Source organism: Zingiber officinale, chromosome 6A (genome assembly GCF_018446385.1).
Source record: "Zingiber officinale cultivar Zhangliang chromosome 6A, Zo_v1.1, whole genome shotgun sequence".
NCBI classification, from domain to species: domain Eukaryota; kingdom Viridiplantae; phylum Streptophyta; class Magnoliopsida; order Zingiberales; family Zingiberaceae; genus Zingiber; species Zingiber officinale.
The window spans coordinates 761,449-774,181 of NC_055997.1; the positions used below are offsets into that span (position 1 = coordinate 761,449).

Here is a 12,733-nt window from a genome sequence, read left to right on the forward strand (position 1 = left end):
CTGTGTTTCAGGTACATTCAGCGAACAAGATCAAGACAATGTCATTGGCTTTGGATTCAGGTCAACCTTTTGGTTTCACCATTGTTTCAATATCGATAGGATTTTAGCCGTAAACATGATAACTACATCCTGTAGATACATATCGTTAATTTGGTTTTGCTAGTTGCATTGAATTCCTTTCACTACGAGCATCTGAGATCTATTAATGTAATGTGTATAATTACTCTTGCACCGTAGACTAATATCACAATAACATTTATCAAACATGTTCAACTCTAAACATGTGGGTAAACTTGAATTAAACATCAAATAATTTAACAAACTTAGGAGTCTTATGATGCAAGTTTTGATAGAAACACTATATACAGAATAATAGAAATGTGTTTTTACTTGAATAATTAGAAATGTTTATAGGGTTTAGGTGTTAATTTTTTATGAGTTTTATATATCTTTTTACAAAATATTTTTATATTAGTTTTTTTAAATTTTTTGAAAAAAAAAATATCAAAAAGATATATAATTAATTCTATCTAGTATTTATCGCCGCTATTTTAACGACGGCACTTTCTTCTAAACCGCTTGCACAGCGGACGACCGTCGTTTTTGGCCCAATTGATTAAAAAGGGGAAGGCCAGAGTAACGGTGGCCGGTTACGACGTGGGTTCCACTTTCCTAATGGAATCACGCCCCAGAAATTAATTCTGATACGCCGAGTAATACCCGCCCCACCAACCCGGCAACAACCTCGCCGAAGGAGCCCACTCATGCTTCCACGGTAAGCCAGTGGGTGGGTCGGCTATGCAGCTTGCACGGAAGGCTAGCACCGGCACCACGTAATCCGCACCTTCCCATACGCCACGTGGCCATCGATCGGTGCTGCGGCAGAACCCCACTACCATTGACTCTGAACAATCCGAAACGGATGACTTCTCATTTGACCCCTTTCGTTCTCTCTCCTCCGTAGGCGATGCCGACCAATCTGTTCTCCGGTCATCATCCGCCCTAACGATCCTGCGTGAGATCCACTTCCGATGTATCCCTATCGACGGATCCTTTCCGATGGACCAGAGCACGACGACGAGTGCCCTCCCTCCCTCGCCCTCCTTCCTCCTCCTCCGCTTTCCAGCCCCGAACGTCAACACAGCCTCCGCCTCGCCAACTTCCTCCTGATCGGCGCCTCCATCTTTGCGGCCGCCCTCCTCTTCTTCTTCACCTACTACGCTGTTCTCCGCCGTCGCCGCCGTCCCCCGCGCGACGCCGCTGACTTAAGCCTCGGAGGTAATCAAGACGATGGATCGTCGTCGGGTGATGGGGATCCGTTCCAACACGTGTGGTACATCCGGACAACCGGCCTCGACGAGTCCATCATCAGCTCCATCTCCGTGGCGGAGTACCGCGCCGGAGACGGCCTCCTCGAAAGCGCCTCCACCTGCTCTGTGTGCCTTGGCGAGTTCTGCGATGGGGAACGCGTCCGCCTGCTCCCTAAGTGCGGCCATGCGTTCCACGTACCCTGCATCGACACCTGGCTCCGAGCTCATGTCAATTGTCCCCTCTGCCGGGCTCACATCGTAGATTCCCAGGGCGAGCCTGCACTCGCTTTCCCGGACCTCTCTATCTCTAATTCGAGGGACTCGGTGGACTCCGACTCAGTATCCTCCGCTGTTGTGGATAGCCAGATAGGAAACCCTCTACTGGATGAACAACAAAACGGAGGATCACGGAGCTCGATTGACTTAGGGATTCCGATCAACCCTTCTGAAGCATTTGATTCATTTCCTGAGTGTTCTTCGTCGCAAGAGCAAATTGACATGGGTGCTAATATTCGGCAGCCGGTTAGGCGATCCGTCTCAATGGACACACCATTTATGAATTCTATCACTGTTAGAATCGAGGCAGGACAAATAATCTTTGAAAAGAATGGGAAAGATACAAACTTCATGGAAGGGAGTGCAACAAAGGGCAATTCCTCCAAAGAGATTGTTAATCAGAAGGATGGTTCTGATATGGAAAGATCGGTTTCTACCAATGGAAGAGGGTACTTTTTCTCAAGACATGGGCGGGTTGCCAGAATCCACAGTATGCCTATGTAACATGACATCTGTTAGCTTTTAGACAAGTTTTATATTAATATTATGGAAACAAAGTGCAGTCAGCCAATTCAGGAGTTTGTCATTTCTGTTTTTATCTATGATGTATTAGGATGGAGTTCAATATTTTACCTTGGCCGAGGACTTTGGTGGCGGTAAAGTAAATAACTAAAACTTTGTTAAGGGCAAGTTGTTGGATGCTTAACTTCCATCAATTTTCTGCTCAGCAAAGCAAGCTTGTCGGGTCATTGGATGTTGCAAAAATAAACATTTGGTTTGAATCTCTAGCCTACTTTGGTTTCCTTGTCTGATTTATTCTTTCGCCTTACATAATGCATGGTGTTTGTGTTTTATTTTGTTGGCTGCTAGCTCATATGGCATTATTCTGCTTCACATTTTGTCTGCTAATACAATTTATTTGCAATATGTACCCTTCATTTCTTTTTGTCAGCATCACATGTTTTTGCTAGAACCGTTTACATTTGTGTGAACCTGAAGTTTGGAATGTTAAAAGTTACTTAATATCTCACTTTTACACTGTAGATGCCTACTTCACTGTTCCATTGAATGACTAGATGCTAGTCAGAATATATTCAGTTCCAACTCATATCTGGAGGCTATGGATGAACAAGCTTGCCTTTTCCGGTGTCAGATTAATGTTGTATTCAACCTCCTAGTTCATACACTTCTTTTTATAGTAACTCTCATAACTTGAAATTCCATGAAGAAACTTTTTATTGTTTGGGTTTAAAAAGCTAGATTAGATTATAGAGTTCAATATGCACCGTACATATTTTAGCTATGCTTCTTTTTGTTTGCATTAGCAATCCAGTCTGTTCATATTTGTCTTCAAGATATTGCTTAGCCTGAATTACTTAGGCCACTTGCTAATTGACAGCATTTTGCATTAGAACTGGAGTTAATGGTAATATATTATCATACATTCACTTTGATTTACTTACTATACACAATTCTACTAGGTTTTGCTTGTTGCATGTAATTCAATTCTTGCAAAATCATATATGATTAGAGGTATGCTATACCTTTGTTGATTTTCCAGTGAGTTTTTTTTTCTTTTGCAAATCATAAACGTTCACACAAATAAAATTCTTCTTATGTTTTTACTCATAACTTATAACTCATAACTGTGGTACTATCTCATTTGATTGTACTGTAATTTGTTTTCAAGACATCGCTCATTCATATTGAAATTTGCTGCCTAGTAGTTTTGAAAAGCATGCTTATGGTTTCATTTTGCAATTGCGCTGCAACACAAAGTTCCTATCTTGATTTCTCTTTTTGAAGTTGTGATATAGTGCTGTTTAAGTGCCTGTCTTTGATTATATTTTGGCTATCCTTTTGGTTAATTCATTGCATAAGTGGAAATAGTTATTCAATACTATTTATAGTTATAGTTATTCAGGATACTTCCAATATGTCATTTTGATTTGGAGTGAATTATGTGAGACATCTTCAAGATCTATGAAAATTAAATCTTGTGAACAAAAATAAAGTATCCTAAATCAATCTTCTCAGGTTCCATGTAGTTTGGAGGGTTTGAATTACCAGATACAAAGTGGAGCCTTTCTATTTGACTTTGGCTCAGCTATCTATATAGGCAAACTTTCTCTACCCAACTAGATTTAACTCTCTGTTTAGTTTGGTCTTTAGATCTCCCTTCTATGATTTTTAAAGGCTAGAAAATGAATTAATAGTGATTCATTTTAACCCATACTTGGATATTTTGTTCCATATTTTTTTGGTGAAAAATATTTTAAGTGAGTCCTTTTAAACCTTTGTAATTGATGTGGAGTGAGATAAACCAATAAATACCAATGCTTACATAATCCCCAACCAAATTCACAGATGTAATTATGTTAAAAACTGCCTTCTGTTGTGTGATTTCAGAATAATTGGATTTGTTTTGTGGGCTTTCTTCATTGCATTTGTTTTTGTTGAAGTGATTATTAGGTTTTACGTGGTACCTAGGTCAATATTCATACATAGACATTTTCACCTTAAATTTCGTAAAGGAGAGGGAGAGCTTACTTGACAATTTTAATACTTTTAGTTTGTAGAACACCACCTTTGCTAGACCTTTTGTGATTGTACATCATTCTCATTGAAGTCTACTAAGGAAATAGAAGGTACTTGACATTCCTTTCTTCAGAATCCAAGTCAAATTTGTCAAATAATACCTACATAATATACATGTAGTATTGAGAATTGAATTATGTATCTACTGAGTTAATCTTGCAGATGGAATCAATCCTTCTTCTTAGAATCAGTCTTGTAATTGGAATATAAATACTTCATGCAAGTACCCTGAACAAACAAAACAAACACACAATGTTTTTGAAATTATGTTTGGTGATGGTATCAAATCCTAAATCCTAATTCAGGAATTATAGGCCATCACAAAAAATAGAATGCATCTTTAGAAACTTCTTATGTTGCCATGAGTGCTTGGGGTCTTTCGCACTGGTTTAGCACAAATCTCCTATAAGTTATTTCCTTATTTAAAACAATATTATAACCAAATTCAGATCTTTTCACGAACTCTGTACTTTGTGACATTTGTGCTCATATTGCTAACCTCTGTGTATACCTGAAAGGCTGCACGTATCCTGATGCCCTTTGTATCTAAAAAAAAAAGGGCAACCCCGTGCACGAAGCTTCCGCCATGCGGGGTCCCGGGGAAGGATCCATTGTACGCAGCCTTACCTCACTTTTTGCAAGAGGCTGTATTCAGGATTCTAACCCGTGACCTTTTGATCACAAAGTAACAACTTTACCGTTACGCCAAGGCTCCCCTTCCTGATGCTGTTTGTATCTAAACTAAAATATTTTGTTTGCTCTTATCTAATAGCTTCTCAGATCGCTAGATTTTTACTGCCTCTGTATTAGTATTATAATCTTCAAAAAGGCATTTCTCTAAAACAGTGTTGATTGCAAATCTATTGTATCTAACACAAAGGTAAGTCCAGTAGATATGATATTTTCTGGATGTCATATTCATTGTCTGAGTTTCTTGAAGCTATATGTAAACTTTGATTTGGGTGGGTTTTCACAGGTTTGGCATATTATAAGTTATTTCTGAATTTAAATCGGCGCTCAGTGCCAATATTATATTATTGTGAATTTAAACTGCTACAATGTTTTTGTACTCATTCTACCCTTGTTTAAGAAGCTTTATCTGATTTTAATGGTGACCAATATGCGCCAACAGCATGGTTAGTGCACCTATGAGCCTAATTTAGTTTTAATGTTTGCCATTACCCTTTGTAGATTCATCTGCACCACCAACATGCCAAAGATGATCTAAATTTTATGTTCATTACTTAGCTTCTTGTGCTATACTCAGTTTTCTACTTGGAAAGCAATAAACATTTAGTTTTGCTTCTTTCTTTCAATCACTATTTATTTATGGATTTGTATTCCGCAAGTCTATAAAGTCAGTTTCAAATTCCAGTATCCACTGTTGGTTTTATTTTGGATCTCCATCTGATGAAATATTGCTGACTATGTTTTGGACATACTTTGAAGGGGAGCTTTGGCTCAATGGTTAGAGGTCACAGATTCAAGTCTCAAAAACAGTCTCTTACAAAGTAGGGTAAGACGGTATATAATAGACCTTTCCTGGTGACTCGGATTAGTGGGAGCTTCTACTTGACTTACTTGAGCTTCTCTTTATCTCCGTTCACTGCCACTAAATTCCAAGACATTTTAATTCATCTGGAATTGAGAGAACCTTAAAGCTGCTAGAAAACTGCACTATCATTTCATTTTTTTTCTCTGTTTCCTACTGTTTCGAATTGAATGACAAAACATGAACAGCCTTTCTTTTGCAGCTCCTCTATTCAAGAGCCTTTCATGGATGGACTCCAGATCTAAACTTCCCAGGCACTAAATTCTAGTGCATAAAACAACAAAGGAAACATGAGCTGCAGTGAGAGTTAAAAGTCAAAAGTCGTTGTTCAGATTGGTCATTAATTACATGCCTACGCAAAGGAAAAAATCTCAGTAAAAAATTTAGAGATACACATATAAATTTATGATTCATCATTTTTATGTTTATGGACTTATCATTTTATGTATCTATCCTTGAGTTCCTTGAGATTTTTTCCTCTTCAAATCATTTTTCTTTTCGGAAATCTTAATTTCATCAATTTAATTTCCACACACAGTTGAACATGGTAAATATCAATCTAGTCAACCTAGTGTTCTTTAGATTTTGTATCATTTTCGAAAGCGAACTTTTATCCCAAATTTGAGATTGTAAAAAGCTATAAACTCGATCTAAGATCTTGATAGATCTGAATTTTTAGATCAGGTTGATTGGACTTTTCAGGTGGGATTGAATATGTAGATTTTTTCCCCCATCCCTACTGATAAAAGATTGATGCCTAAAAAGAAACAAGGGGCACTTAAGAAGCTGTATATGTAGACTTTTAGCCCCATACAATGCAAATTTGGCTTTAGTTGGGCGACTAAAAACATAGTATGTACATGTGTGTGCACACGTGCACTCTTGCCTGTGTGTGTATGTGTGCGTGCGCGCGCGCATGCTCCTTTCTTTGTGGTAAACATACTTTATGCAATTGGTTAAAGGAAGCAGTAGCTGTTTCCTCTCCCTCCCATACACAAACTGAGAAACAGAAAAGAATTCAAGTAGGTCTCTGTCACATGCAACATATAAATGGGGAATAGATCAAGCGAAACCTCAATGGCACTTTTCATCTCTTGAATGATCAACCATCTAGAAATGATGAGCCTTCCTTTACGAGTCCACATTAACTATTTCATGGAGCCCACTATTTCTTCCTCTTTTGAGCTTTATCTTACCCCTCATCCTTTTTTAACTATCATTTGGAAGAGTCATAGCATTACCCAATTCAAGTATATGATTCAGGCAGAGGTCTGTACTAAAGCTTGCACAAATCTGTATGAATTCAACGGGATCGACAAAATCATTGGTCAAAGCAATATATGATATGAACATTCAGGTCTAACACAAGCCATGTGAAAATTATAGAACCTTGCACAGGAAATAAGACAAAAACCTGAAGGAGAATCAAAAGTAACTAAGTGATTAAGTAGTTGCCTTGAAAGAACGCTGAGATACAGGATGAGCACATGTTCCAGATCAAAGGTAGATGCACCGACGGCAATTATTTGGTGTCCTTGGGGACGTCGAGCAATCCGGTTTCTAGATTCTTGAATGAACTTATACAGTTGATGCCGTTGTTACTGGTTCTGTGTTCTGTGCATCATGCAAAGCATCCTGTAAACTCTTTGCGGCACTATCGTAGTGCATAAACCCCATGAACCAAAATTCATGGTTATCGACCGACACAACCTGGATATACTTTTCTGCAGGTTTCTTTTTGCTTGTTGATGAATTAGCAGATTTGAGCTGATGTAGAGGAATAGCAACCTGCTCAGGATCCGGGAAGCGAATTTGTAAATATCATGTTAGGACATTCAATTCAAAATAGCAAACTATAAAGAGTGACAAAAAGAAACTAAAATGTAGTCGCTGTAGAAACAAGTGTAGTTCAAAAAGAAAATAATTAAAGAAGTTCTAGGCGTTTTGCCTATTGGTAAGTGTAATAACTGGATCTTATTGGAATTTTTTATTAATGAAAATCACATGTGGAATTAGTAAACTGTGTTCATGAGTTGTCTATGAATACTTAAATTACACATTAAGGGATAGAATTATTGATAAATTTTCTAAACACTCACTGAATATGCTCACAAAGTTTACTATATAACAATTGACAGATATGGAACTATATGATCTGACCGCGTACCACCTATATACAATATCTAAACCTTGTTGTGAAAGGTCATATCAGAAGTAATGTAGGCTAAGCTTTTGCATCTTATCGTCAAATTGATACCTAGAGATTAAATTAGAATGAACAGATAGATTAGATTGGTATGACAGTCAGTTAAAAAATAACACCATATGAGACTACATAGGCATATTTGGGATACGTGATGCAAAATATTTCATATGCATGTACACATATGACCATTTGGAATTCATTCTACATTATTCTTTGAGAATTCATTGATCATTATGTTGACGATTTTCTTCAGATATATTATATAGAGATGTACATGAGATGTCTAGTTTAGAAGATTTAGGGACCCATTTTGTTGACTGTATCCTATGAACTTTCTTTTAAAAAGACATTTTGTGGTCACATATTAATTAGTCCGCATATGTATATGCAATATTGACTGCATTTATATTACTTGTCCTCAATTGGGTTGGCTAAATCAAGCCAATTTGTTAGTTCACAACAACTTGATATATTTAGGCAAAAAAAGTGGACAAGGAGAAGATGAGCATTCTTGGTTATGTTTACTTTAATCAAAATATATAGAAATAATGAAATGAATCAGATAAATATTAGAAACATAAATAGTAGTTGTATCTTCCTAATCATCGTATGGTAATAGCACTTTTATAGTTCTATAAATTTATTAGTTTGATTAAGATCATAATTAGTATTTAATTAATATTTGAACAACTGCAATCAACATAATAAATTCTTTGAAGAAGCAACCATATAAGCTTATGGAATGAGAGAATGTTACATTCATTAATGGTTGCATAAGGATTATAGGAGTTAAACAAATCTCCAGATCATAAAGCAAAATGATGCCATTTGATTAAACTTATTTTAGCCAAATAAAGCAACCATATAAGCTTATGGAATGAGAGAATGTTACATTCATTAATGGTTGCATAAGGATTATAGGAGTTAAACAAATCTCCAGATCATAAAGCAAAATGATGCCATTTGATTAAACTTATTTTAGCCAAATAAAGCAACCATATAAGCTTATGAAATGAGAGAATGTTACACTCATTAATGGTTGCATAAGGATTATAGGAGTTAAACAAATCTCTAGATCATAAAGCAAAGTGATGCCATTTGATTAAACTTATTTTAGCCAAATAAACAATCAAGAGCCATGTACCACACTATTGATTGCTTAAGTCAGCATATAAATTTTCTTTAATGGGATTGTAGGTCAATTAATATGGGTTGTTTAATTCATGTGTTTTATGTTGTGTGAATTGCTTAAGGTCATCCCTATGCTACTGTACATGCTATGTCAGAGCTAAGTTTGTCCCAATGTGTGGGTTCTTTTCTCCTTTTCACCTAAGCCATATGCATAAACCATGTACATATTAAGTAGAAGCAACTAGTTTTCACTCTTGTGAAACAAAGCATCTAATGCTTTTTGTATTGTGAGAATTTATTACTTGGATCATAGTAAGAGTATCCATCCAGTATAGGTGTCGATCTGTGTCCAACAGGGTGTTTTTTGCAAATGTTTACATGCTATCAAATTAAGAGTATCAAGTTTTGAGCCCCCAGGGCGTAGCACAGACGGTGGACGCATGGTATCTCTAGCGTAATGGTCAGGGGTCGATTCTCAGGAACTGACGACCTGGGGTTTACCCCGCCATGCGCCTATGGCCTGTGTACCTGCATGAACCTCCCTCCATATCCGTGGGGCCGGCACTAGGGGGGCCGCTAAGGTAGCGGATCTACTAAAGAGTATCAAGTTTTGACTGGAAGTGTGGATGTTGACAGGTGTAGAGAAGGCATATGAATGCCAAAGTATCGGAAAGGACAATATCTAATGAAAAAAAACTGTATTCACTTGTGCATTAAAACCCTCATTTCATCAAGAACACAAACAAATATTTATGAACTTTTGATGTAGCCTGATGTGGGCATATAGTGAAATATATTGTCCTAATTCCATTTGTGGAAACAAAATTTTCAGTATAGATTTTGGCAAAAGTTGGAATGTAAAATTTGTTTTTATTTATCTCCTCATAAAATTTTTTATAGGATATAAATAATTTAAACTGAAAAATCCAAAAAAGTTAATGTAGGCTGTACAGATGAGTTACTCGACTTCATGTGCGCGCATTATCCAAACAATATTGTGGTAATCAACTTCATGATATGTTTGGAAGAATTAAATATTATAAATGTACATTTTTTATTAAAAAAATGTTGCAAACACCATTACTAGTTTTCTACATATATAATGTGAAATTTTCTAGGACAGTTTTTACATCTAATTAGATGTAGTGACAGAGAAATAAACTCATACTTTATCTTTAACTGTGTACCAGTGTCTGAGTGTAGCAACACACTCATGCTGGTAATAGCACACAAAGTTACCTATATAACATTTTGTCTGCAAATGGTTTAAGGCAATTTCAACATTTATCATTGAGACTAATCACCTACAATTATGAACAATGGTCTTGCCATCACGTAACAACAACCAAGCCAAGATATGATTTCCAACTATTTGGGGTTGGCTTCCTAGATCTTATCTAGTAATTGTAACTCTATATTGAGTTGAACATCTTAGCAAATAAAAAGAACTTTTCATTTGTTCTGTAAATGATGATAAAAAACAGTTGTCCATGGTTTAGCCAAAGATAGTTGTTTATAATCATTGCAAATGACAGTGTGTTTTGTGCCACTCCATATGATGCTCCTCTAGTAATGCCCATGTCTGATGCAGTATGATGATGGGCTTCACAAAACATAACTCCTCAGACTAAGAATTTATTTTTGAATGCTTAATCCTATATGCTAAATTTGATGAATGAAGCATTTTGCTAATATACTTGAATATTTTGAGCCTCTAAACTTCTTCTTTCTAGACAGTTAAATATATTTGGGAGGAAATTTATGTATGAAGGTAGCATTTCATAATTCTAATAATTCTAAATAGCATGTATCACACTCGATAGACATATCCTTCTCCACAGAAGAAAGTTGAGTTAGCAGAAAAAAAAAATGTTGTTGATCAGGAAACATTAAATTGAAATGCTAGAGAACTTCAACATGAGTACCTTATAATAACTCCATTCAGTTTTGTCTTCAACCTTATAGGAAAGAGGATTGTCACTACAAAATGCAAGTTTTGCAGTAGAGAGGTATAGAACTCCCATGACAGGACCAGCAGATGTTGATAAATAACAGGCATAGGATTTTTTTAGCTGTTCTTCAGGAAGGGTATCAAAAGTTTGTCGAAATATCTTATCGTAGCCACCTTCTGCAATCACTTTGGTTCCTTGAGCAATTCTTCCCATGGTAGCTTCAACAAAACTTGGTCCTGTGTTCACTGGAGTTGAGAGAGATTATTAGAAGTGAAATTCAGAATAAGAAAATGCAAAAATTGCAATATCAAGAATTCATAAGAGAAGGAAACGTTGAGGCAAAGAATAAAGAAAATTTGAGCAGAATATATTTAGTCATAATAAAGTAATTATGTTATATTAACAACAACAAAACCAATAATTTGCAGCGTACAAATAAATTCATCATGAGATACAAAACTTGAATAATTAGTCTGTATTCATTACCCACTTCATTTAATTTCACTTACTAACTTCAACCCATACCGTGAATTTAGTATCAACAAGTAATAAACTTTCATAAACCAAAGATCAAATAAATCCCTAACTTGTACTAGACATAGGAGAAGGAATAGGAAGGTAAAAATCATTCTTGGTTTTGAAACTCCCTGTTACTACAAAAAACGATATTGCCAAAAAAAAAAAAGAGAGAGAGAAGAAGAAGAAGAAGAAGCAATGTTCTCTGCTCTGCTGTTGTTCTATGATCACAAAATCTAGTCTTAATCAAAATTTAATGTGATTGAAAAAAAAAAATAGAGTCACTATAACAGAACTCCATTCGATATTTGCAGAGCTAATATGAACGAGGTATAAACTCAGGTAAAACATTGCTCACGATGCTGCCATGTATTTTTAGACAAGTCCTCAGCTTTCCTCGCCGACTCCCCAAGTTTTTTCCCCCATCTCTTAAGCACGGTCTTCACAGTCTCCGCGGTACCTAACCATTCGAAAACCTCACAATCAGAAGCTAACTTAAAAGAAGAAACACTCGTTGCCAAGCAAATTTCAGATGGGGGAAAAAGCTAATACTTTTCGACGAGGAAGAGTTAGCGGCGGGGGAGCGAGCGATGTAAGGGTTCGACTCCGGCGGTGCTACTTCAGCGGAGGCGGGGGCATGCAGCGCCTCCTTTGGTAGATCAGTAGGATAAGAATCAGGATTGGGCTGCTGCAGAGTACGAAGGTCTTCGGAATTCAGAAGAGCCGCCTGTGGCGGCGGAGGCGGCGAAGCGTCGTCCTCGGACTGGAGATTCGCGTGCGAGGCAGCTTCCGGAGCATGAGATCCGTCAGACACGGGCTTGGCGGCGTGTGCGACGGTCGAATCCATGTCGATGGAGCGGCGATGTAGCTTGGGCTTCGGCAGTTCGCTCCCTTCCTTGCGGCGGAGGTCTTCCAACCTCCGAGACCCGATTCGTGTCCTGAGTCGTCACCGGGACTGAGTTCACGTTACCGCAGGGACCAGATTAATGATTCCGACATACCTAAATAACGGCACAATAATCTTCAAAAACACAAAATGCTGCTCTACGTCACTCTCTAATCACGTGAAAGGTGCTTTTCCACCGTTGGATATGTTAAAATGAATCATAATCGCAAGAAAATTTGTGGCTGAGATTAATTTTCATCCATCCAAAGGCAAGGAATCCCTCTTCACGAAACTTTCTATCAAGCG

The 12,733-nt window shown here is 37.2% G+C and overlaps 2 protein-coding genes across 2 annotated transcripts; one reads left to right on the forward strand and one right to left on the reverse strand.

Annotated features, from left to right (window-relative positions):
• Positions 1 to 913: 913 nt before the first annotated feature.
• LOC121995531 (E3 ubiquitin-protein ligase RING1-like) lies at positions 914 to 2,374 on the forward strand. The gene has a single exon (XM_042549252.1). The coding sequence runs from the start codon at positions 1,032 to 1,034 to the stop codon at positions 2,088 to 2,090; it is 1,059 nt and encodes a 352-aa protein (XP_042405186.1). The 5' UTR covers positions 914 to 1,031; the 3' UTR covers positions 2,091 to 2,374.
• A 4,674-nt stretch (positions 2,375 to 7,048) lies between these two features.
• LOC121995532 (GEM-like protein 1) lies at positions 7,049 to 12,515 on the reverse strand. The gene is made up of 4 exons (XM_042549253.1): positions 12,094 to 12,515; positions 11,900 to 12,001; positions 10,999 to 11,270; positions 7,049 to 7,524 (listed from the first exon to the last, which is right to left on the reverse strand). Exons 1-4 carry the CDS (start codon positions 12,386 to 12,388, stop codon positions 7,315 to 7,317), a joined length of 879 nt encoding a protein of 292 aa, XP_042405187.1. The 5' UTR covers positions 12,389 to 12,515; the 3' UTR covers positions 7,049 to 7,314.
• Positions 12,516 to 12,733: the final 218 nt, after the last annotated feature.

Bases quoted from the DNA above. Each gene is read 5' to 3' on its own strand.
- LOC121995531 (XM_042549252.1), top strand. From the start codon at position 1,032: ATGTATCCCTATCGACGGATCCTTTCCGATGGACCAGAGCACGACGAC.
- LOC121995532 (XM_042549253.1), bottom strand. From the start codon at position 12,388: ATGGATTCGACCGTCGCACACGCCGCCAAGCCCGTGTCTGACGGATCT. The intron at 12,002-12,093 runs GTATTAGCTTTT...TCGAATGGTTAG, and splicing joins TAACTCTTCCTCGTCGAAAA to GTACCGCGGAGACTGTGAAG. The intron at 7,525-10,998 runs GTACTCATGTTG...GATCCTGAGCAG, and splicing joins CTGAATGGAGTTATTATAAG to GTTGCTATTCCTCTACATCA.